Source organism: Chenopodium quinoa, unplaced genomic scaffold (genome assembly GCF_001683475.1).
Source record: "Chenopodium quinoa cultivar QQ74 unplaced genomic scaffold, ASM168347v1, whole genome shotgun sequence".
NCBI classification, from domain to species: Eukaryota; Viridiplantae; Streptophyta; class Magnoliopsida; order Caryophyllales; family Amaranthaceae; genus Chenopodium; species Chenopodium quinoa.
In genome coordinates, this window is record NW_018745286.1 from 1,575,833 (window position 1) to 1,600,329 (window position 24,497).

Consider the following 24,497-nt stretch of genomic DNA (forward strand, 5'->3'; position numbering starts at 1 on the left):
GTGTTATCACCAAGGTTTTTTAATGCATATTAAGTACTTTTATTTCTATAAATCTCTTTAGAATCAGCTCATTCAAGCAATCTCGTGGAAGAAAGATTGAGTATCATTAGATTTTGTGCTGAAACTATGAGCTGTGGTTTTAAAATAGCATTGATATGGTGACAACATGAATGTTTTGGGTATCAATATCATTATGAATATGTTTGGTAAGCCTTCGAAAAATCACACCCAAAAAATATGGTAATACAGTTAGATTCATCTCAAATTGTAGCTTTACAATATCATATGGGATGAAAGGAGTATCAAATTTCTCCTTAGTAAATTACGTAGAAAGAGCGTTTTCAAAAACTTTAACAAGAAAATAACATACTTGTTGAAACCTTATTAGTGTACCACATTCCTATCAATACTGGCTACAATACCATGATTTAAAAAAAAAATAAAAAATAAAAAAATTGAACAAGTTCTACTCTTAACAGATTTACGTAAGTATAAACAAGTAATTGTCTTCCAATTCGGGTTACTTAGAGAAGTTACAAGAATTGTTGATTAAGACTCCCAAAATTCATCCAGCTTTTCTACAATTTTATGAACAAGTATATCATTGATCAAGATTATAAAAGACAGTTATCCCGAATTCAGCATGTACATAAGAGTGATAGTATGACACTAGCAAATAGTAATTTGTTTAAATCGATAAATGGATCTTAACAGAAATGTCATAGCTTCGGTCGACATTAGCTACTATGAATTCTAAGCACAAAGTTAACAAAAAAAAACCCATAAAACACTCGCCACATTTTTACACCAACAAACAAAAGCCATCAGCCTACCGCTGTAGGTGTGGTGCCTGCAGGTTAACTACACCTGCTTTTGGTAAAAACCAAGTAGGCTTTTAAAGACCCTGCTCATTGAAGAAATGTGAATTTCGATAAGACCTTAATACTTACTACTCACTCATATGATAATTTAAGCTGTGGCTAACTACCAAAATATTCAAAACTCAATTTAGAGTTACATGAATATAAAATAAAAGTCCCGAAGCAATTCAGTGCTGCGGACAGAAACAGAAGATAGATCTGCTCACAAACCCTAAATATTTACTCTCCGGGAGGTGCAACACCTTGCTTGAGCCTCTCCCTCTTCATCTTCTTCTTTGAAACAGGCTTCTTCTTCTTTGGTGGCAAGTTCTTCTGAGCATAGGTGTAAAGTACGTAATTCCCAACCAGGAAGGTTAGTAGAAGTCCTCCGATAACCAACAGAACTATGAGGCCTGGATTGAAGCCTTTAGCTTCAACTTCGTTAACAGCCTGTTCATGAGCAAAACCCATCTCAAAACTCACACCAATCATCACAAGTCTAGGAAGTCATGAAAGAAGGCTATGCTAACAAAAGAAATATGAACATAGATGAATAAATAAACCACAAACACAGAGATCAGTTCATACTTGCTGCATTTGCAGACTGAATAAGGAAGGAGCAAATTTTAAAAACCATAAAACAAAAGATAGCTAGTACTACAATGAACTAACTATAAAAATCGCCAATGCCTTCATGTTCCTGATGCCTTGACGCGTAAATGATATTTAGTGCCCCTCAACACATAGCCTGAATATCACCCTCACAACACACAATGGGCTGACACAATTAGCCTACATCTGATTCATTACTGCTAACCTCAAATATCTTATATCTTACTAACGATGAATAACGTATAAACACAGACCTAATAATGAATTGCTAACCAGCAAAAGTGAATTACATACAATCTTGGTCTTACGATTACCAACAAATCTTTGTTCGTTGTTCTGTCCCACGATATAGTCTACGAAACAACTCGCTATCTTTGATCCGCACACCACTTTCTAATCTTAAAAGAAGAAGTTTGGCATGCAAAACTCGTTGAAAAGCCATAACACTGGCTAAACATCCATAAAAGAGAATTTAAAAAGAAAGTAGGATTGGGTAGGGGTGAAAGTAATTTGGATAAAAACCGAAAACCGAACCAATCCAAACCGAATAAGCAATTTGGTTCGGTTTTTTTCGGTTTTCGGATTGGATCGGTTTGAAAAAATAGAAACCGAAATATTTCGGTGTGGATTCGGTTTTGGAATTCGAAAAAACAAAAAACCGAACACCGAACTAGCCCATTTTATGACATATATATATCCAAAACCCTAGATCTTTTCGTCCCCTCTTTTCCCATTTCCCTTTCACAGTTTCACTTTCCCTCACCAAAACCCTAGATTTTCTCTCTTCTCTCCCTCACCACCTCACTCCGTCCGTCCACCACCAGTCCGGTACTTCGGTATCTCACCGCCGCTCAACGCTCACCAGTCACCACCACGTTCTGACTCAGTCAAAGGTAAGAATACCTTCTCTTTTCAGATTTCACTTCTCTTTTCCTGCTTCTCTTCGATTTTGCGAATTTGATGTTTTGTTATGTTCGAAATGGTAATATTCCTTTGTGAATTGGTGAATTTGATGTTTTATAGTTCGAATTGGTGAATTTTCCTTTGTCCAATTGTCCCTAGATTTCCTTTATTTTGTTCGAAAACTTCGAATTGGTGATAGATTGATCGTTTGGTGATATTTGATGTTCGAATTGGTGATAGATTGATTGTTTGGTGATAATTGATGTTCACCCATAGCCTCTGTTTGATATGTTTTAATAACAACAATTATTATATGATATTTTTTTTCAATATTTCATATGTAACTTGTTTTTTTTGTTTCTGTTGTTAGTTGAGAAATTTGACACAATTGGTGGTGGTCAAAATAACCAAGACTTGGTTGAGCTTGATTGAACGGTTGAAGAGTTGAAGCTGCCAGCCAATTAAGCTACTGCCATTGTTTCATTAAGCTGCTGCCAATTGAATTAAGTTTGCTGCTGTTGGACTGTTATTTCATTTTTAAGATTTCTATTATGTCTGTAATTTTATTCTAATGGCTGGAATGTTTTTTTTTTTAATAATTATGCTATTACTTAATGTGACAAATATTAGTCTTAAAGACTTTAGTTTTTTCTTAAAAATTTGTTCAGGAAACGTACAAAATTTAGGCCTTTAAAATGACTAAAACAATAGGCCCAAATAAAAGCCCAAATTTAAGGCCCAAAATGACAGCCCAAAAAAATTCGGTTTGGATTGGATTCATTTTTCAAAACCGAATTATTTCGGTTTGGATTGGATTGGATTGAATCCAAATTCGGTTTGGATTCGGTTTCAAAAATCTGAAACCGAAATAATTCGGTTTGGATTCGGTTTGGAGTAAAATCCAAACCGAATACCGAACTTTCACCCCTAGGATTGGGTAAAGTGAACCTTTCAACACTCCCTATCACTTGTAATATCTTGTTAAGAGTATATGTCCAATTGCAAAAGGGAATAACATTAAAGTTAATACAACTACCAAAACCTATGTTCGTACTTCAGATTAATTGTTAAATATTGCAAGTTACATTAATTTCATAACTACCAGTTGTGTCTTCTTCAATCTGATATAATGTAATCCTAAAGTAATCGTCCCATAAAGGTATTAATGAGCTTCAAATCGGTTTATAATAAATTCTACAACAAGCAAATTAGCAACATGAAAAATTGAACATATGACTTAATCAACTTAAACTCAATCATATCAATTGTTTAATATTTTTTTTCCACAATTCCGACTTGCGAATTCAAATTGCAAACAATGATCTCCAAACGAAACGATCTCGAAACCACTAAATCCTCGAATACATACATAAAAAAACTCCTCAACATTATATTGGTTTTTATCTAAATTCAACCAAAGAAGTCAAATCGACACTGGAAAATTACACCCGATATTTGACATTCAAATGCATACAATTCACATCAAATGATCAAATACTCAAATTCAACTTTGTTCAGATAATATGGATCCAATTTTATTTAAATTAACAAAAGTTTAAATAATCAAACCAGCAGAAGAAAAACTATCAATTATAAACACAGCATCTAATCAAAATTTGAAATTTAAGGCATAGCAAAAACAAACAAAAACAAAGCGAATATGAAATACAACAATGCATGTAAAAATATACAAACAGATTAAATTCAAAAGATTAAAAGTAATACCATGATCTAATCCTCCAAAGAAAGAGATCTTCCCTGTACACAAAACCTGAGAATCAAAAACGAAAATCAAAACCTAAATCTGGATAATAATCGAAAGTTACAAAAGAACAAGATCAAAAAACATGGAGATCTAGGTTAATTTGAGGGAATTCTGACCTAAAAATTGGGGAAATTGGAAGAATAATTGAGATTGAGAGAGGTAAGAAGTAATGTAAGAGGAGAGAGAATAGTCTAGACGTGGTGTTACGTGGGGCAGCCAATGAAAAAGCGAGTGAGATCGGTAGTGGGGTCGTCAAGGAGTGTGTATGTGGCAACACAATCCAAATTTGAGTAAGAGTAGTTGGCTGTTCAAACAAAATCGGGTGAGGAATTAGTAGGATTTTTTCCCAAATTGAGTTGTATTGGAAAATTATTTACTAAATTGGTCTCGTGGTAAAAGTATTTCCCAAACTAAGTTTCTGGGGTGAAACACTGTCTCGGACAGCGTTTTACACCCAGTTTTTTTAAAAAAAAAATCAAGAAGTAAAACGCTGTCTCATACAGCGTTTTACCTTGTTTGACTTTTTTTTTGGCCAAACTTCGTATTTCATAATTTATTTAAAAAAAAAATACCCCAATACTATAAAGCGCTGCCTCAGGCAGCGTTTATACGTTTAAATGAAACGCTGCCTCAGGCAGCGTTTAATGTACAGGAATAAAACGCAGCCTGAAGCAGCGTTTTATTTCTGAACAATAAACGCTGCCTGAGACTAGGGGTGGCAATCGGGTCAGCAGGTCGGGTTCGGGTCAGATTTCGGGTCGATTTCGGGTTATACTTAGAAACTATTAAAAATAGTGTAAAACTTAATATTATTACGAAATATGAAATTTGGGTCAAATCGGGTCGAATTCGGGTTATTCGGGTTCGGTTCAGGTCGGGTTCGGGTCTCTCTCAGTAACTTCGGGTCGGGTTCGGGTCGGGTTTTCGTGTCGGGTCAGGGTTTGCCAGCCCTACCTGAGACAGCGTTTCTTGCGGGGCATAAACCCAGTTTCTGGGCGTTTTTCACATTCTCACAACCGAATTTTACACTCTTTCTCTCACTAAAGCAACCCTCATTCTCACAAACACCGAAACCACCTCCGCTGCCGCCGCCCCTTCCGCCGCCGCCGCCCCTACAACTCTTATTCTCACTCTCTCACTCACTCACTCACTCTCTAATTCCAGGTAAACCCTAAATTCGTAGTGTCATTTTACATTGAATATTTGGTAGTTTTTGTATGTTGTAGCAAAATGTGATGTAGAGTGTATTAATTTGTTGCTAATTAGTAATGAAAATGTGAGAAATTGTTGATAATTGTTGATGATAGTATAGTACATTATTGAAGAACAATGTAGACGAAATTCTTGATTGCAATGTGATAGTTGGTGATGAAAATAGTTTGTTGACAGTTGTATGCAGTACGAAGAGTTAATGAAATTGGTGATGAAAATGTTGATAGTGAGAATGGGCTTGTCTCGTTGTTGTCATATGAGCTAAACATGTAGGTTCTTCAAATTTGATATAACTTTCCATTATCAAAGCTATGTATGTTGTGCATTGTTAAATTAGGGGTTTTTTTTACGTTGTTTTAGCATTCGATTATCCTTAAATGTGTTATGGTTGTTATGTAGAATATGGCTTCACAAAATGTAGTGTTGTTATGCCGGTGGGGAGGTGAAATTATGTACGATGGATCAAATGTTGAGTACAGTGGAGGGAATATGGAACTTATAACACTTGAACCGAACATGACTGTGAATGATCTGATGAATGAGGTTCACAGTAGTATCGGCTCAAACCCAATGAATGTTGAACTGAACCTTAAAATGAGGTGTGAGACTGGCCATGGGGTTCAAGTGTTACCTGTCTCCACAAACAAACATTTAAAAGCTTTGAGAAGCATTATTACAATGAAGGGTGTTCCCAATGAGATATATGTAGAAACAGTGCCTATATGTACCCAACAAAGTACTTGGGCAGAACAACATCCTACATATGTCTCTGATTACAACACCGCGTCCTTCCAAGGCCCTTCAAACCACATTCCATCGAATGAATATGGGATGGGAACTTTCAGTCGCTTGCTTCATGACGATCAATTTCAGATGCCGTTTAGTCCTCATATAGCATCACCTGCATATGCGGGGGGCTGTGTGACAATGTTCGGCCAATCCGGTCCTTCGACATCAAACACCGTGGCTCCGTCACCGATGCGAGATGAGGTTCAAGAATCACCGTCTCAAGAAGACCCAAGTCATTTTGATAATATTGTGAATAACGAATTGTCGGTGTACGATGTGTATGCGGATACAGATGATGAGGACGATAATGGGGAAGAGTATGATGGGCTTGATGACATAGATCTTGAAGATGAGCAGATGGAAATTGATGAGCCCTTGGTTAGAACTGCAGTACCTGGTTTAGTCAGATAAATGAGAATTATGAAGTTGATGAGTATTAGGCCAATTCAGGGAGTCATACATCATTTGTTCCAGGGGGAGAATTCGAGAAGGGGATGTACTTTGACAGTAAGAAAACGCTTCAAGAAATGGTGAAGATGTATTCTATACAGAGAAATCAATTATACACCATAGTGACCTCAAATGAGAGTGTCCTTCATCTGCGTTGCAAGAAGAAATGTGGATGGTCTCTAAGGGGTACCAGGACAAGTGAGCACTCGGGTGGCTTCACCATAGTCACATACAAAGGCCCGCACCGGGAGAACTGTGTTACCAAAGTACTATCTACTGATCACTCACACTTGGATTCGTCCATAATATCTGAGTTTGTGAAGTCCTTTGTGCAGAAAGATCCGACTCTAAAAGTTGAATTCATTCAGGAACTTATCTCCAAGCAATTCCATTTTGAAGTTCCGTATAAAAGAGCATGGTATGCCAAGGACAAAGCCATCACTCAAATTTTTGGGGATTGGGAGAGTTCTTACAGCAGACTTCCTCAGTTCATGCAAGCACTGCAACAGTCAAACCAGGGAACCGTAGTCATATGGAAACACAAAGCTCTAGTGGAGGGTAGGTATACCAGCAACATGGAAGTATTTGAACGAGTGTTTTGGGCATTTGGTCCTTGTATCGATGGTTTCAAACATTGTATGCCTGTTATCTGTATCGATGGGACGCACTTGTACGGGAAGTATAAAGGAACACTTTTGGTTGCTACAGGTGTGGATGGAAACTTCCAAGTATTTCCACTAGCATTTGCGTCGGTTGAGGGGGAAAACATTTCCAGCTGGTCTTGGTTTATGAGCTGCCTACGGGATAGAGTTACGCAACGAGATGGCTTATGTGTTATATCTGATCGACATGCAGGGATCATTGTAGCAATGAATGATCCTAACATTGGATTCACTCAACCCCGAGCCTATCACAGGTTTTGTGTTCGTCACTTGGCTTCAAACTTGAAATCTCACGTGCGAAGCACCATCACGAGAGATACGTTCTTGAAGTTTATTTCCCTTATTTGTCCGAATTTGACTTTTGTTAGTGAAACTATATCTTTTATCGCCGTTATATATATCAAGCAGCATATATTTGGTCTCCTGCACTTAAAGTGTTGTTTCACGATGGTTATCATGTTGTTGGGGTTGTTTCCAGTGTTTGATGGTTGTCGGTGGTGGTCGATGGTGGTGGAAAGGTTGGGGCTGGTGGTGGGAATGCTCTTGCGTTGTTTAGGGTGTTTTATGGTAGTTTATGGGTGGTCGAGAGTGGCGGCCGGTGGTGGTGGGGGAGGTGGTCGATGGTGGTGGGGATGGTGGTTGATGGTGGGGGTGGTGGGAATGCTCTTGCGTTGTTTAGGGTGTTTTATGATAGTTTATGGGTGGTCGAGAGTGGCGGCCGGTAGTGGTGGGGGAGATGGTTGATGGTGGTGGGGGTGGTGGTTAACGGTGGGGGTGGTGGGAATGCTCTTGCGTTGTTTAGGGTGTTTTGTATTGCATAGGGGTGGTCGAGAGTGGCGGCCGGTGGTGGTGGGGGAGGTGGTTGATGGTGGTGGGGGTGGTGGTTGATGGTGGGGCTGAGGCTGAGGCTGCTGGGTGAGGATGATGTGTAGGGGCAGCAGCAGATGGACAGAAACAGCAACTGGCTGCTGGTGATGCAGTCAAGCAGAAAAACGCTGCCTCAGGCAGCGTTTTATGCTTTAACATAAAACGCTGCCTCAGGCAGCGTTTTAAAGCCCATATACATATTTCAGTATAATTTGGCAAAATATACTAGTATATTTTGCCAAAATACATACCAACAGGTCAACACCATAAACGCTGTCTGAGACAGCGCTTTACTTCTTAAATTTTTTTTTTAAAAAAACTGGGTGTAAAACGCTGTCCGAGACATCGTTTCACCCCAGAAGCTTAGTTTGGGAAATACTTTTTCCACGAGACCAATTTGGTAAATAATTTCCCAATAAAGCTCAATTTGGGAAAAAAAAACCAATTTAGTACTCGTAGGAAGACTGTGGACCTACTCAATTAGAGCCGGTGTCGCGGATGGTACGATAATTTGACACGAACTTGATGGGAAGTTGGGAAACTTGAATTAAACCCTTGGGCTAGCCCAATTTCTCACCAAAAAAAAAAAAAAAAAAAAAAAAAAAAAAAAAAAAAACCACTTTAGTATTAAAATTAACCCCTAACAAGCCGAATTTTATGTGTTTGATTCGTTCATAATGTTTTGTAGCATTACCCCCTCCGTGTTTTAATAAGTGATACATTTATTAAATGCATTCGTATTTTAATGAGTTTTACACTACTTTTTTTTGGCAAAAAGATACACTTTAATATTATATCTTTCTCTATTATAGTCCCTACCCAAACCCGCTACTACTTTTTTTTATTATTTTTTTTCCTCTCACATTCATTACTTTTCAAATACTATCTTTCTTTTACAATTTTTTAATACTCCAACTACCCACTTACTTTTTATTTTATCTAAGTCAATTATATTGTCTAAAACTAAATTGTCTAAAAATATGTGTCAGCCAAAGTGTAACACTTATTAATACACGGAGAAGTAAGTTTTTTTTATCGTATTTATACACATAGTATTTTTTACAGTTATCTATAAATCGATTTGAAATCAAACTACTAAATTTACACCCTACTCTAAGGACGCTATCTATTCACCAGATTTTAATTGTCAATGATTATTTTATCTTATCTGAATATATCAAAATTTATTAGACATTAGAGCTAATTTTAGAGTAAATTGAACTTGAATAACTCTCATTAACCCTTATCATAACTTGACTTTTCTAAACTTGTCTTATTTGAACTTTAATAAAATTAGAAGATAAGGTGAACAAGACAAGGCCTAAATTAGTCAGGTCAATGTAGATTTGAGTCATATCATTATTTTTTTTTTACAAGAGGAAAATACAAGACTACAAACTATTATAACTTGTACCATTAACCTTAGATACATTAGCCAAACGATGAGCAGTTTCAACTTGTTCTCGCCCAACTTTCCAAATAATGCAACTCTGGAAATTTGCTCTCAACCTTCTTATCTCCTGTATTGCCATCTTAAGGAAATCTCCGCACCTGTAGTTCTTTTAAGGAGTTGAACCAAGGTTATCGAATCCGAGTAAACAATAATCCTTCGTTAGCATCCATCTTAGTGCATGAACACAAGGCAGAAATTCTAAATGTAAAGTCGAAAAAGCCCTCCTAAAAGTTTTACCTCCATCCAAAATAGTAGTTCCTATTGTAGAGTAAGCCCACTGTTGGGTTTTGTAGTGTCCGACACTATGCGGAATGAAACCCGCCTAAGACCCGCACACTAATTAAGGTAACTAAACATGCAATCACATAATTAAACAACAAAAGAGAGAGAAAGAGAAAAGATGATCTTACCCTCGACGCGTGCTTCGCTCGCTTACGAGCTCTTACTTGAAAGCTCTAGCCTCGCAAGTACGTAGGCCTCCGACGGCTCGCAACCTCAACCCGACCCGAGCAGTCTTTATCCCGAATATTAGTCGGGACTTGACCAAAGAAAAACTAGAGTATTACGAACTTAAAGGTTTTCTCACTTATAAGGAGATGCCTTAATGAGTTCAACCCCCCCGTGCTTTTTCCCAAACCCAAAACTTGGGTATTTATAGGGAAGGGAGCCTTGATTTCCCATTCCCCTTCAATGTGGGAGAATTGCATTTTTCCCAATTTATTTTAATCTAAAAACAAATTAAAATGCAAAATGAATCAACAAGCGCCAAGTGGCAATAGTGAGCAAGGTTAGGTGAGGACCATTTAGGGGAAGAAGGAAGGGGGGGGGGACCATACCACACTTGCTCCCCAAGCAAACCCCTATAACCGGTCCCCTCCACAAACCGTGAGCTGGCCTCCCTTGCACAGCTGGCTAGCTACCCACCTTGGCTGCCAAGGCTACCCAGCTGGCGCTTAGCACCAAGGCTGGGCTGGCTGCCAGCTCGCACAATGCATGAACGCAGCAAACAAGCCACGCATGCATTGCGGGCTGCTGCTGCTGCGTTGCGTGTGTTAGCGAGGTGCGAGGCCCAGCAGCTGTTGTTTGGTGCTACTACGCTAGCAAGCACGCACAACCACGCACACGCACACATATCTTGCGATGCCCAGCATGCTGCGATGGCTGGTGCTACTATGCTAGCAAGCACGCACAACCATGCACGCATAGCCGCAGCACACACACGCATGGCACGCAGCTTGCGATGCTCGTGCTGTGCGATGTGCGAGTGTTGGGCAATGCTTGGCACGCCAGCATGCATGCGGTTTGGGACCTCGCCTAGCCTAGCACTCGTAGGGCTAGGCCAATGCGATGCTACGGCTTGGCTCGTACTTGTCACTTGCTTGATTCCATGTCTTGTCGAATTCTGAATTCGACTCGACTTATAACGCTCGGTTTTGACGCTCTAAGCTCAATATCCGACGTCTTTGTTCGTAATACTCTAATGACTCATCTAATCCTTCAGATTGATTCATCGTCTCGGATCGGTTGCTTGATTGGGGTGCGACCCGAAGGGTTCAGTCAAGATTAAGCTGTAATATTAATTATACATTAATATTACTGATCGAAAGCGACCTCCACCTAAGCATTTCGATCACTTGACCTCACTGAAGAATTAGCTTTCTAATAATTTCGAACCCTCTATCGGAATAATACACTTATTGGAAGGACACCGTTCCTTTCAATCTCCCATTTGTCCTTCCGGACAAGTGTGCAAATAGTGTATAGCCCATTTCCTATGTCGCTTAATGTCTCTTCATGAACTATAAGGTAAGATTCTTCGTCATCCTTATTACGTCCAGAAGTGTTTCTCAATTTCCGAGTTCAACTGTCAATAAGTAGATGATTTCTAAAATCCATATGAGCACGACCGTGAATTTTCACAGTCTCTTTCTTCGAGAGGCCTTGTAAACAACAAAGACATGTTCCCTATTGTTAATAGGGGGACATTCCCAGTCTTGTATTGTTAGCTTTCCTTACTAAGAGAACCTAGTCGCCCAAGTGTTGCCGTTATAATCCCCTTTTACGGCAGACGTTTGACAACATCAAAACGGACTAGTACTCAAACAAGAGAACCTACAATACTCATGGTCGAGGAAAAAGGTTCCGATAGCTATAATGAGAAATATACTTATGACGATTTTAAATCTCTTAAAGTATTCTCATAGGTCGATCTGGTACAATTCCAAACCAATACCTATGCAAATGATTTATGACAATCATGTCCTCGTAGCACAAGAAACGATGCTATAAATCATACTACACACTAATCTCAAGTAGTCATTAATCTTCCATCATTTAAATGACCTTGATTAGGGATAATTTTCGATTGAAATATTCAATGCTCACTTAACAGGTGTTTCTTTATCCAAGACATGATCTTGATACCCTGTTTTGAATATTCTCAGAAATCGAATGGACTCATTATTTAATTCTAAACCACAATTAAATAGAAATGGGGTAATAATAAATTTGCAGAAATTTTAATTGCTCCAAAATCGAATGGTTCAACATAGTGTTTTACATTAAGACATCAAGTTTAATTAAAACACATATACATGGAAATCAAAGCCAATCTCCAACATGCTTGATTCCCATTGCCTCAACGTGCTTGTTGTGCTTCACTTGAGGCAAAGGTTTAGTCAATGGATCGGCTACATTGTCGTTCGTTCCAATCTTACAAATTCTAATTTCACCCTCGGACTTCCATTCCCTTATCATGTGAAATCGCCTCTTGACATGTTTGACTTTCTGATGTTCCCTTGGCTCCCTGGCCTGAGCAATAGCTCCATTGTTATCACAATAGAGGTCTATTGGACCCTTGATGGAGGGTACAACATCAAGTTCACTAATGAACTTACGAATCCAAACTGCCTCCTTAGCTGCTTCCGAAGCTGTCAAGTACTCGGCTTCAGTTGTAGAATCTGCAGTGGTGCTTTGCTTAGCACTCTTCCAACTAAACGCTCCTCCATTTAGGCAGAATATGTACCCTGACTGCGACTTGAAGTCGTCTCTATCAGTCAGGAAGCTCGCGTTGGTATAACCTTCAACAACCAAATCATTGCTACCACCGTAGACTAGAAACTTATCCTTGTTCCTTTTCAGGTACCTTAGGATATTCTTGGCCGAAGTCTAATGCGCCTCTCCTGGGTCTGATTGGTATTGGCTCGTAGCACTCAAGGCATACGATACATCCGGCCTAGTACATATCATGACATACATGATCAATCCAATAAGCGAAGCATATGGAATCTGACTCATCCTCTCTCGCTCATCAGGTGTCTGCGGACACTGCTTCTTGCTGAGAGTTATGACATGTGACATGGGTAGGTGCCCTCTCTTGGCCCCTTCCATGTTGAATCCTGCCAGTACCTTATCAATATAAGTACTTTGGCTCATTTCAATAATCCTTTTAGATCTATCCCTATAGATCTTGATGCCTAATATGTAACGTTCCTCTCCCAAGTCCTTCATTGAAAAGAACTTTCCAAGCCAGCCCTTCACGGACTCTAACAGTTTAGTGTTGTTTCCAATGAGTAATATGTCATCAACATATAAGACGAGGAATGCGATGTCGCTCCCACTGACCTTTTTGTAAACAGAAGACTTATCTAGATTCTTGATAAAACCAAACTTACTAATGACTTCATCGAATCGCAGATTCCAACTTCTGCTTGCCTGCTTTAGTCCATAAATGGACTTCTTAAGCTTGCATACCTTCCCAGCATTGCTTGGATCAACAAAACCTTCCGACTGTGTCATGTACAAAGTTTCTTCCAAAATCCCATTAAGGAAGGCGGTTTTGACATCCATTTGCCATATTTCATAATAATAATATGCGGCAATTGCTAGGATAATCCGGACGGACTTAAGCATGGCGACTGGCGAAAAGGTTTCATCATAATCAACGTCGTGAATTTGTCTGTAACCTTTTGCCACCAGTCTAGCTTTGTATATAGATATATTTCCATCTTTGTCAGTTTTCAACTTGAAAATCTATTTTCAACCGATAGGTGTGTAACCTTAGGGCAAATCAACCAAGTCCCAGACTTGATTTTCAAACATGGAGTCCATCTCGGATTTCATGGCCTCTTGCCATTTTGCAGAGTCGGAGCTCGTCATAGCTTGTTTGTACTTCGCTAGCTCATCTCCATCCATAACTAGGATGTCTTGATCTTCGGTTAAGACAATACCGAGGTATATGTCTGGTTGAGATCTTGGCCGTTGCGACCTACGTAGGGTAATAGGTTGAGGATTTGCATTGTCGGTTTGACTCTGACCAATGTCAACAGCTGCTTCTAAAGCACTTTGACTGTCAGGTTGACTTTGTTGCTCATCCTCTCGAACTTCATCGAGTTCGATTTTCCTCCCACTTGTCATTTTGGAAAGGTGTTCCTTCTCCAAAAAGATACCATCAAGAGCAACAAACACTTTGTTCTCGGATTTGTTGTAGAAGTAATACCCTTTGGTTTCTTTTGGGTATCCCACAAAGAAACACTTGTCTGATTTTGGGTGAAGTTTGTCAGAAATTAATCTCTTGACGTATGCTTTGCAACCCCAAATCTTAAGAAAAGACAACCATGGAGTTTTCTTTGTCCATAATTCATATGGAGTCTTTTCGACAGCTTTTGACGGAGCTCGGTTCAGTGTTAGTGTCGCGGTTAGAAGTGCATGTCCCTAGAAAGAGATAGGAAGTTCACTAAGACCCATCATTGATCGGACCATGTCTAACAAGGTTCGATTCCTCCTTTCGGGCACTCCGTTCCAATGTGGAGTTCCGGGAGGTGATAACTCTGAAAGAATACCATTTTCTTTTAAGGGATCGTCGAATTCGTGGCTCAAATACTCGCCACCTAGATCCGATTGAAGTGCTTTGATTTTCTTGCCAAGCTGATTTTCCACTTCACTCTGAAACTCTTTGAATTTCTCAAAAGATTCAGATTTGTTCGACATAAGGTAGACATAACCATATCTACTATAGTCGTCGGTGAAGGTGATGAAATATTGATAAACTTTCCTTGCAAGTGTACTCATTGGTCCACATACATCCGTATGTATAAGACCCAATAAGTTACTAGCTCTTTCTCCTAACTTCGAGAATGGTTGCTTTATCATCTTGCCTAATAGACATCCTTCGCAATTTTCAAACCACTCTAAGTCGAATGAGTTAAGAATACCTTCGTGAAGAAGTTTCTTGATGTTTTTGATGTTAATATGGCCAAGACGACAACGCCACAAGTAGGTTTGATTCAACTCAATGGTCTTAGCTCTTTTGGCGGTATCGTTAACATTATTAACTTGTTTGTCTAATCAATGTAATCCATTTGAGCACGGCCATGCATTTTTTAGAATTCTCCCTCTTCAAGGGGCCATGACGCATTCCTAATTAAATAGGGACTCAATCCAATCTTATGGCAACCAAAGCTCTCACTCAACTTTTGAAGTAACCAGGAAACACCTTTTATTGTCCTCTTTTACGGAATGACTTTTGGATGTACCACAGTAAATCAATCATTGAATGAAATCAATGTTCCACTCATGTCAAAGGAATCCACTAATATATCTGGAAGCTCTATACTTGAACTTCAAAGTAGGTCTATAGTTCGATCATGCATCATTCATGCATGTCTATGTTGGTTGACCGAGCATCTCTATGCCCCTATAGCCCATGAAACTGCGCTACCCAATCCATCTTACATGCTAGTCCATTTATTGAAATCATTTATGTCCAATTTAATGATTTCGAACTAGGAACTTAAATAATTTATGAATTTAGTTCACCTGTGGGGTTTCATTCATCAAATCATCGATTTGATGAACCCATCAATTCATAATTATTTTGGACATTTTATTTAATACTAAACCATGATTAAATAAGATTGAAACTTTGTTTCAATTGATAAACATAAGGCAACATGGCTGATGATTTTGCAATTGTGACTCCTTAACATATAATCAAAACCATCCACCATCATGTTATTTCAAATGAGCCCTTTGTGTCTTTAGGCTATTGAAATAGTTTAGTTGATACAATTCGTGAGACATTCTCATAAACATGAATTTTGCAACTTCTAAAATTTATAATAATATTCATCTCCATACGCCAAGAATCTTCCTTCATCCTTCCGCAAGGAGTTTAGGAATTTCTAAATTGTATTCCAATGTTACATTGGTTTTTTCGATTGAAACCTATCACCATATATTCTCAAAACATGTGAACCCAATAGACGAGTATAGTTCATGACATGCATGATGCATCCTTTGCAAAATGCACAAGGAGCATCACTCAAAACCTTAATTTCATCAACCTTTCTTAAAGCATTGAATATTTAAGCAATGTGCCATGTTATATGGGATTGAAACTCCTTTCAATATGATGTTGAACCTCATAAGAATCTTATCAATATAAGTTTCTTACCTAAGCTAAAACATCCTTCAAGACCTATCTCTATGGATCTTGACTCCCAAATGTACTCATCTTCCTCTTCATGGTTTTTCATACAAAACGCATTAACCATCACTTGACCCTTCAAGCATGGAATAATCTCTCTTTGTAATAGACCAAGAAAACTATATAGCTCCCAATAAACATCTTGTATACACAAGACTTTTCTTCATTTTATGAGAACATCAAACAATTTGATTAACTCACAACAATTAAAAACATTAACTCCATGATGCTAACTTCAATCCATTATTAAAGGATCTTTTATGCATCCCTCGGATTATTGGATTTTCAAAATCATTATGATTGTATCATATACAAATCTTCTTTCATGAACCATTTCAAGAAAACGTTTTGAAATCCATCTACCAAATCTCATAAGGTAGAAATCACTAAAAATCTCTTTAATAGATCTTGGCAACATGACTAATGTAAAGGTTTCATCGTAGTCATAGTCATACTATGAATTAGTTGATTCCTTTAATAACTAGTCTTTGCTTAATTAGAAAATGCTTTTCTTCCTTGTCCATTATTGTTTACAATGGGTCTTACCCAATTTGGAAAATTAATCAAGTGTCACACACTTGCTTTTAGACTTGGAATCTATTTCAGATTTCCATGGTTTTAAACCACTTGGAGTTATAACTTGTCAAATCATCTTTATTACTTGCATAATCATTATGTTCCAAAATAAATATTTTAGAACTCTTAGTCAATATGAAATTATATTTCTTTGGCTAAGTTTTAGATATGCTAGTCATCATTGTGAGTCTTTATGCAACAATTGAAACTTATACAACAACTTTGTTTAATTTTCAATGAGAAACAACAATAGAGGGTGTGCACTTGGAATGTGCTACCTTCGAAACATGTTTATTATTCCCATTACACTTTAATGAGACCACGTGTTGTAATTTGTGACATGAGGTGAATCATGCTCATATTGTTGCTTTTATTCGATTACTTCTCGAATTCATTCAAGATTTTCGAACTAACTTTTCTTGAGCTCTTTCAAGGCTCTCGAACTCTTTCAAGATTCATATACTCCCACTTGCCTTTTTGAAAAGGCACATTAGCATGGGGTGAATCAACCATGGTTTGAACCATGTTTATTTGTTGCTTTTCTCAAAACTCTTTCGAGATTTACATTACTCCCACTTGACCTTTTGGAAATGACATTTTTTCCACAAGGGCATCTACTTGAGCAATAAACATTTTGTGCTAAGTATAACCTGTGTAGTAGTACCCCGTGCTCTATATAGGAATTGAACATGTATCAAACGATTTAATACAACTTTTATTCCTTGCTTTGTACAAAGACTTTATAAGAACTTTTCTTATCCATATCAGGTATGAAGCCTTTGCTACATTTTGATTTGACGTATGTAGTTTTGTCTAGTATTGTAGCTCATCTTAAAAGTATATCCCTTGAATAATGTTGGAAGATAGGGTACTTTCATCCATTATCAATATATCTCATATAGATTGATAGCTCCTTTCATAGACACTTCACATGGTTTCCTTTCGGAGTGAGTTGTAAAATAATTTCACAACTCTTGGATGTTTATCAAGGTCTTGGCTTAAATTCTCATTATTACGATCGTATCGCAATACTTTGAATATCTTGCCAAGTAAATTTCTTGACTCAAACTTTCACCATTACAATCATATTGTAATGTATTTTATTATATTGTCAAATTAATTCTGAACTTCATACTGGACTTTTGAACTTTTCAAAACTTTCAAACTTATGCTTCAACTAAGCACAAGTGATCATATCACAAATGAAGTTTCATTCTCCGTCTCTAGCCTTTGAACCTTAAGTTTTATTACATTGATATGTATTGGACCTCGAGTTCATGTTATCATTTCTCTAAACGATATCTTGTCAGTTTCAAATTAGAATGATATTTACATGTATCAACAGATTCACAATCTAATGATATTGAAAGTCCATCCCTTTGGATCTTCCGTGTGCAATGTTCATTTTTATTTGAACCATTTGACATTTTAGAGACAACTTATATATAAAGAAATGGTTTATCTATATCTGCCATAGAACTGTTGACCTATTTAGCTATCAAAGCACACTTTGATTCAAATAAGCATTAAATAACATTTATTCCATGTTTTGAATCTTTAATGCTTAGTCATTATTAACATTGATTGGTGTTTTGATAATAACAAGAATAATTAACATTTATTTAATTCTAGCCAATAACTAGGTAAGGTGAAATGTAAGTTCTACTTGTAAAGTTACAACTTTTGCTTCTAAACTTGTAGATTCTACTTGTGAAGTAGCAACATTTACTTCTAAATTTGTAGATTTACTTCTCCCTTAGCCAAATTTCTTCTTTTAATTCAACCACATTCTTCAATGAGTGAACTAAATGTGACATCATATGTCCAAGAAGTAGTAATATGATAAATTAATTTCTATAATATATTTCTTAAATTGGAACATTTCCATTCTTTTACCTTCCAACTGTATAAGATAGTTTCTAATCAATTGAAAACATTTGTTGTTCATGACAACTTTTAGCATATAAGTAGTTTACGTTCTAGAAGTAGCAACTTGCTTGCATTTCTTAGCGTAAAACTCCTCAATGTTATCCCCATATATTCTTAAACCTCTTCCTTTGAGTCACTTAGAACATTTCTTTTAGGTTCAAAATGATATTTTGCTTAACTGCTTTAAGCATTTTTCATAATTTTGCTAAATCTATTCAATCATCATTCATAGTAGAGTTTAATCAACTATTTAACTCTATATGAAATGGATGAAGAATAATGTCATTTGATCAACTTTTGATCATAGAGACTTCCAATCAATTTCTTATATTCAATTACATTGAAATAAGAGATTTTATTGAAATTCCATACTTGTCTTTTAGAGGGTTCGTACCTCACATCTCATTAACCCTTGAAACACTTTTCAAAATGAAGATGGTGTTAGCGATTCACTCAAAAGTTTTGAGTTGAAGGAAACCAACCTTAGACATGTGACATGGGTTTCTAAAACTTGCCTTTTAGAACCATCCTAGCAAAATTGGAATATAGGTTTACGGATTATCTTTTAAACTTTTGAGAACATTTCTCAACTTTATTTTTAATCGAGGAGATTATATAATCATAAAACTAGAATATATATATATATATATATATATATATTACTTACTTAATAAACGCAAAATTCAACTATGTTTATCTTTAAAACGCCTAAATCTAAAAACATAGGTAACTTTAACACTTTATTCAAAATAATTGTCCCATTTGAATAAATGATTCCAAGATCCTTTATTTGTGTAATATTAGACCGACTGAGGCCCTACCATCAAGCATTACATTTTTAAGGTAAGTAAACTCTTTACTAATTGCGACTTCTGCAACTCTTGGTTGAATAATTAACCATCTCATGTTTATTTATTGCCCTTTGCTTCAAAGTTCTAAACGCTTTACATAACCTTGTTGAGCACAACTAATTAAATGTGTAGAACGTGATCTACCCCAAATTACCTAAGATAACAAGTGACACCTTGCGGAGGCAGACCCATCACTCACGATCGAAGGGTTGTTGGGTATCTAATTGGAAAAACAATCTCAATATTTCTGGGACCTAGATTTATATGTTGTGATTAATTTAGTGAGCTCTAGTGCATCATCATCAACATCAATAAAAATTAGCATGCATAATCTACTGAATGCATAAACAAGACATAGTATGGCCCCTAATCCTAAGAAAACTAATAAAGTAAATGCTCCCACTTGAATCTTCATAGATCACCATCCCTGATTCACCTTGGGCCTTCACTTCATGGACTTCTTGGATTAACTGCAACATGTAATTTTACTCTAATCTATTTAATACTTAAATAAAATAGATAAAATTACAAAAATACTTAATCGGTACGCAGACCGTATTTAGATTACAAAAATACATCACGATGCGCGGATCGTATTTAGTAATCTACTGGGCCATATTAGTCATTATATAGAAACATAATATCATATATGTTATAAAATTGCCACATAATAAATATCATGTAAACATGCTTGCCTATACTACAACATCGAATGTTCATAATTAAGGAAACATGGTACCAAAATATCTCATATTTTAATCTGTAATTAGATAATATCATATATTATTCATGACCATTTATAAAATATCATATATTATATTTAGGCATGAGATAGAATCAAATCTTATTTTAATCTTAAAATATAAATCTTATTTATATTTAAAGATCATCCTAACAAGTTTAGGAGATTCTATCATAATTACTAGCCAATCACAAAATTTTAAATCAATTATCTCCTAAAATAATTATGGGATAATCACATTATTAAATCAATCTTTATCTTTTTGGAATCTTGCTCAAAATCCTTAAATTTTTCAAAGATTAAAACAAATATTAAAATTTGAAATTATCTTAGATAAAATCTGATTTTATCTAAAATTAAAATAAAATAAATAATTATAATAAAATAATTTTTTTTATTTTGAAAAAATTGGGGCTGCTGTGCAGCCAGCCATCTTGGTGTGGCCAGTCAAAGCCAGCCATGGTGGCTGGGCGCCTCGTGGCACCCACGCACAACACTGGCAGTAGTGGTGCAACGCTTGCTCACTACTGCTACTCCTGCAAACACCACCCGCCAGCACCCTGCCAGCCACCGAACCACCTAGCCCCTCCACCCTCCCTCTCGGACCTGCAGGGGGTAGCCATCATGGTACCGCCTAGGCGGGTTCTGCCACCCAACCGTGCCTGCTCCCACTCAAACCATTTTTTTTTAATTTTTTTATGAGTTTTAATCTAATTTAGCAACTTTTGTAAAATTAAATTAAATTAGGTCCTTTGAATTAAAACATAACATTTATGCCTAATTCAACTTTGAATCAAATTCATAGTTCAATTTCAATTAGGGTTCTTCATAAAATTAATTCAAATTTAATCTAACACTTAGATCAAATTATTGATTATATCATATTTATGTATCAAAGCAATCTAATTAAATTTATGAAGCATGAAACATTCGAAAATTATCAAAATTAAGTACAAAAATAAAAAATTTAGGGTTTATTTTAATAAAAAATTTTAAAAACTAGGGCTTACGATTTTGAAATTTTCAATCATGCTAGGTCTTGATTCAGATTTTACTAGGGATAATTGAGCAATTTAAATCGCATTTAAACAAATTCCAAACCTTAAATCTCCATTTAAAATAAAGATTGAACTATAATTAGAATTCTCCCTCTTAATTGAATTAAAATTGTGGACATCAAAGAATTATGATCAATATGCGTAAAAGCAAGAGGCTAACTGATACCACTATAGAGTTTTAGGTGCTATAAGCGGAATTTCACGAATCATATTCATTCGCATCTAAAAAGGATCTACAAGCATAACACATAAAGAATCACATAATTCATACCTTTGATACGTGATTTCCATGAGCGATCGACTAAGAACGATTAGGAGGATAAGAGCCCCAAGTGTTGCTCCTTTACTTGGTCCATTGGCTAGGATTGAACCTCCACTAATGCTAGTTAGTCGAGCACGAACACCTCAAGCCATCTTCTACGGAGAGGGGAGGAGAAAACCAATCCACGAACAACCATGACCATCCCCGTGCACCACACGCACCACCGGCATGTGCAGACGTGAAGGGAGAAGAGAGAGTAAGAGCGTGAGGCTTTAGGGTTTGGTTGCTTGCTAGTCAATTCTCAATTGACTGCTTAAGTGTTATCTGCAAACCCTAGGCAAGGCCTCTATTTATACATCACATGTATAATTAGAGTCCAAACCAAGCCCAAACTACTCCCTCTTTAATCCCATATGACCAGCTACTCCATGAGGCCCAATAATGGGCTTTTTTCTTTTGTTCAATCCATCACCCTTGTGTGTGACCTTATAGGATCCATTCTATTGGGCTTTGGACTATTTGACTAGCCCAAATATCATTTATCATATCTAGCAATACACAATGACGACCCAAAAGAATGAACTAATTATCTCCGTAATAATGATCCTTGATATATCTAGTAATTGCACTTAACGAAGACATAAATCCTTCACTTTATTCAACTTGTTTTGTCAAATTCATAATTAATTTTAATCACTGGATGAATTAATTATGTAGCAAGCCCTTAAATTTTGATTGTATCAAATTGACCTAAAATTATTAAAGAATGGTTCTTGGAAATAATTTTGGTTTATGCACTAAACTTTGATTAATTAAGTTAAACTTGGTATTAATTCAAAATTGCTCAATTGTTAATTCTAAAATTCAATTTCGAATTAATTAATGTCACACAAATATTTGGGATTAAAATTCCCAAAGAACACAAAATATCGAAGCTTGAAGCCTTGAGAAACTCACTCGACCAGTAGGGGCTGTTCGCGTAGCCCGCATTAAGGTGCTGCCGAGGAGTGCATGTGTGCGAGCAGGTGCAAAGGGGCATGCAATGCGGCAAGCAGTAGCTCGTAAGGATAGGGCTGCTAGGCAGCGCACAATGCGAGCACTAGCAAGCACATAAGCACACTGCCAGCGCAATAGCGTGCAAGCATGCGAAGCATGCTGCGAGGCTATTAGTGCTAGAAGGTGCCTCGGTGCGCTGCTAGCTGTGCATGCCATCACCCGCACGCAAGCCTTGCTGAGGTGCCTAGGAGCCTCTAGCCCTTGGCTTAGGAGCTAGACACTTGACTTGGTTGTGCGGTTTTGCGATTTTGATTAAAACGAGGCTAGGCCTCGGTTTTTCACGTATATGCATATTTTTGACAAAATGACTTGTTTTGCTTAATTAAAAATTAATTGGATTAATTTAATTAAGTTGGATGTGGAATTTAGTGGGAGCTTCATTAATCGATTTGGAGCTCGTTAAGCTTTAATTATGCTTATCCTTATTGCGTTAGTTCAGATAATTGGATAAACACTTGACTAGTTTTAAATAGTAACGTAAATCGGATTAACGACCTAAGTTAGTAACTAGTGCGCGCCTTTTGATACAAGTTTTGTATTATTGCTTGTATTGTTTGTAAAATTGCATGGGCCATTCACTTTAGAAGTGAATGGGTTAATGGAATATTATAAATGTTCTTATACAGGGTTTTACAAAAGTGACTAGTATGACCCAACTAGGATAGCAAATACGGATTGCGTTCTGTTGCGTATTTTTGTAAATCTAAATACGGACTGCGTGCCGTTAAGTATTATTGTACTTAGTTAATTTAGATTACTCTTATTATCTGGTTCTTGCATGCTTGATGGTGAAGTCAAGAAAGACAGTGTTTTCTTTAAAGTTGGAGTCTAAAGGTGCCAAGATGACCTTGAAGATTGAAGATTGGATGCTTCAAGATATCTTTCAAGGGTCATGCTAGTTCACTATGCATTTTATATATGTCGATTTATATTGCTTATATATTTTGATATTTAGATGCATGTTTAGGATTTTAATGTTGAATGATTAGTTAATTTCACTTAATCAAACCAACATAGAAACCCTAAGTCCTTATAAAATTGAGTTAAAAAATTGTCATTCCAAAATGACACTTACCGAAACTTTGAGAGTAGGTAATGGGCTATGCCAAAGCAACGCAATACCACTTTTCTAGAAAATTAAGGTATACTAGGTATACGCGTTAGTTTTGGATAAACTCAACAATATCGATAAGGAGTCCTTAGATATTGTGGTAAACTAGATAAGTGTCAAGAATGCATTGGATGCAATGACTTATCAAACCAAGAATAGTTTAGAACTATTAGCAATTGGATTGCTTATCTTAAAATAATAAGTGTTAAGAAAAGCCAAAGCATGCTTAATTACTTATTGATTTTTGGGATCTTGGAATCGTTTTATTCTCGCCTAAATGGGACAAACTCATAAATGTGTGAATAAAACGTAAATAAGATTGAATGCTGCAAGTATGCTTTAAATTTCAAACTTATTGGTTTATGAATGGTTATTCATTGCAAATTCTTTTCATTTGTAGTACAATGTTTGCAACTAACACCAACAACAACCAGTTCTTTCTCCACTCAATTCTCGACAAGGAGAAATTGAGTGGAACCAACTTTCTCGATTGGCAAAGGAATTTGAGGATTGTTCTTATTCAAGAACAAAAGGAGTATGTCTTTGATGAGGAAATGCCTGACACTCCAAATGAGGAGGTCACACAGGCTGCCCTAAACCGGTGGATTGTTTCCAACCGGGATGTCAAATGCATCATGTTAGCCACAATGTCTCCAGATCTTCAAAAGACATTGTTTGAGAAGGAGATGGCGTTTGAGATCATATCTGAACTTTAGAATATGTTTCAAGAGCAGGCTAGGACTGAAAGGTTCGAGACGAGCAAGCTCAAGAAAGGAGAGCCCGTCAACCCTCATGTGCTCAAAATGATTAGATTATTCGAGAACATGGAGAGGCTTGATGCGGGATACTCGA

At 36.8% G+C, this 24,497-nt stretch overlaps 2 protein-coding genes across 2 annotated transcripts; one reads left to right on the forward strand and one right to left on the reverse strand.

Annotated features, from left to right (window-relative positions):
* Window positions 1-664: 664 nt before the first annotated feature.
* Window positions 665-4,407, reverse strand: LOC110711877 (DNA-binding protein S1FA). The gene is made up of 3 exons (XM_021890321.1): window positions 4,257-4,407; window positions 4,101-4,146; window positions 665-1,310 (listed from the first exon to the last, which is right to left on the reverse strand). The coding sequence occupies exons 2-3, from the start codon at window positions 4,101-4,103 to the stop codon at window positions 1,101-1,103; spliced, it is 213 nt and encodes a 70-aa protein (XP_021746013.1). The 5' UTR covers window positions 4,104-4,146; window positions 4,257-4,407; the 3' UTR covers window positions 665-1,100.
* Window positions 4,408-6,668: 2,261 nt separating this feature from the next.
* On the forward strand, window positions 6,669-24,361 carry LOC110711924. Its single transcript, XM_021890359.1, has 2 exons — window positions 6,669-7,507; window positions 24,145-24,361. Exons 1-2 carry the CDS (start codon window positions 6,669-6,671, stop codon window positions 24,359-24,361), a joined length of 1,056 nt encoding a protein of 351 aa, XP_021746051.1.
* Window positions 24,362-24,497: the final 136 nt, after the last annotated feature.

Excerpts from the sequence above, each read along its gene's own strand:
- LOC110711924 (XM_021890359.1), top strand. The coding sequence starts at position 6,669 with ATGGTGAAGATGTATTCTATACAGAGAAATCAATTATACACCATAGTG. Across the intron at positions 7,508-24,144 it reads CAACCCCGAGCCTATCACAG|GAATTTGAGGATTGTTCTTA; the intron begins GTTTTGTGTTCG and ends CGATTGGCAAAG.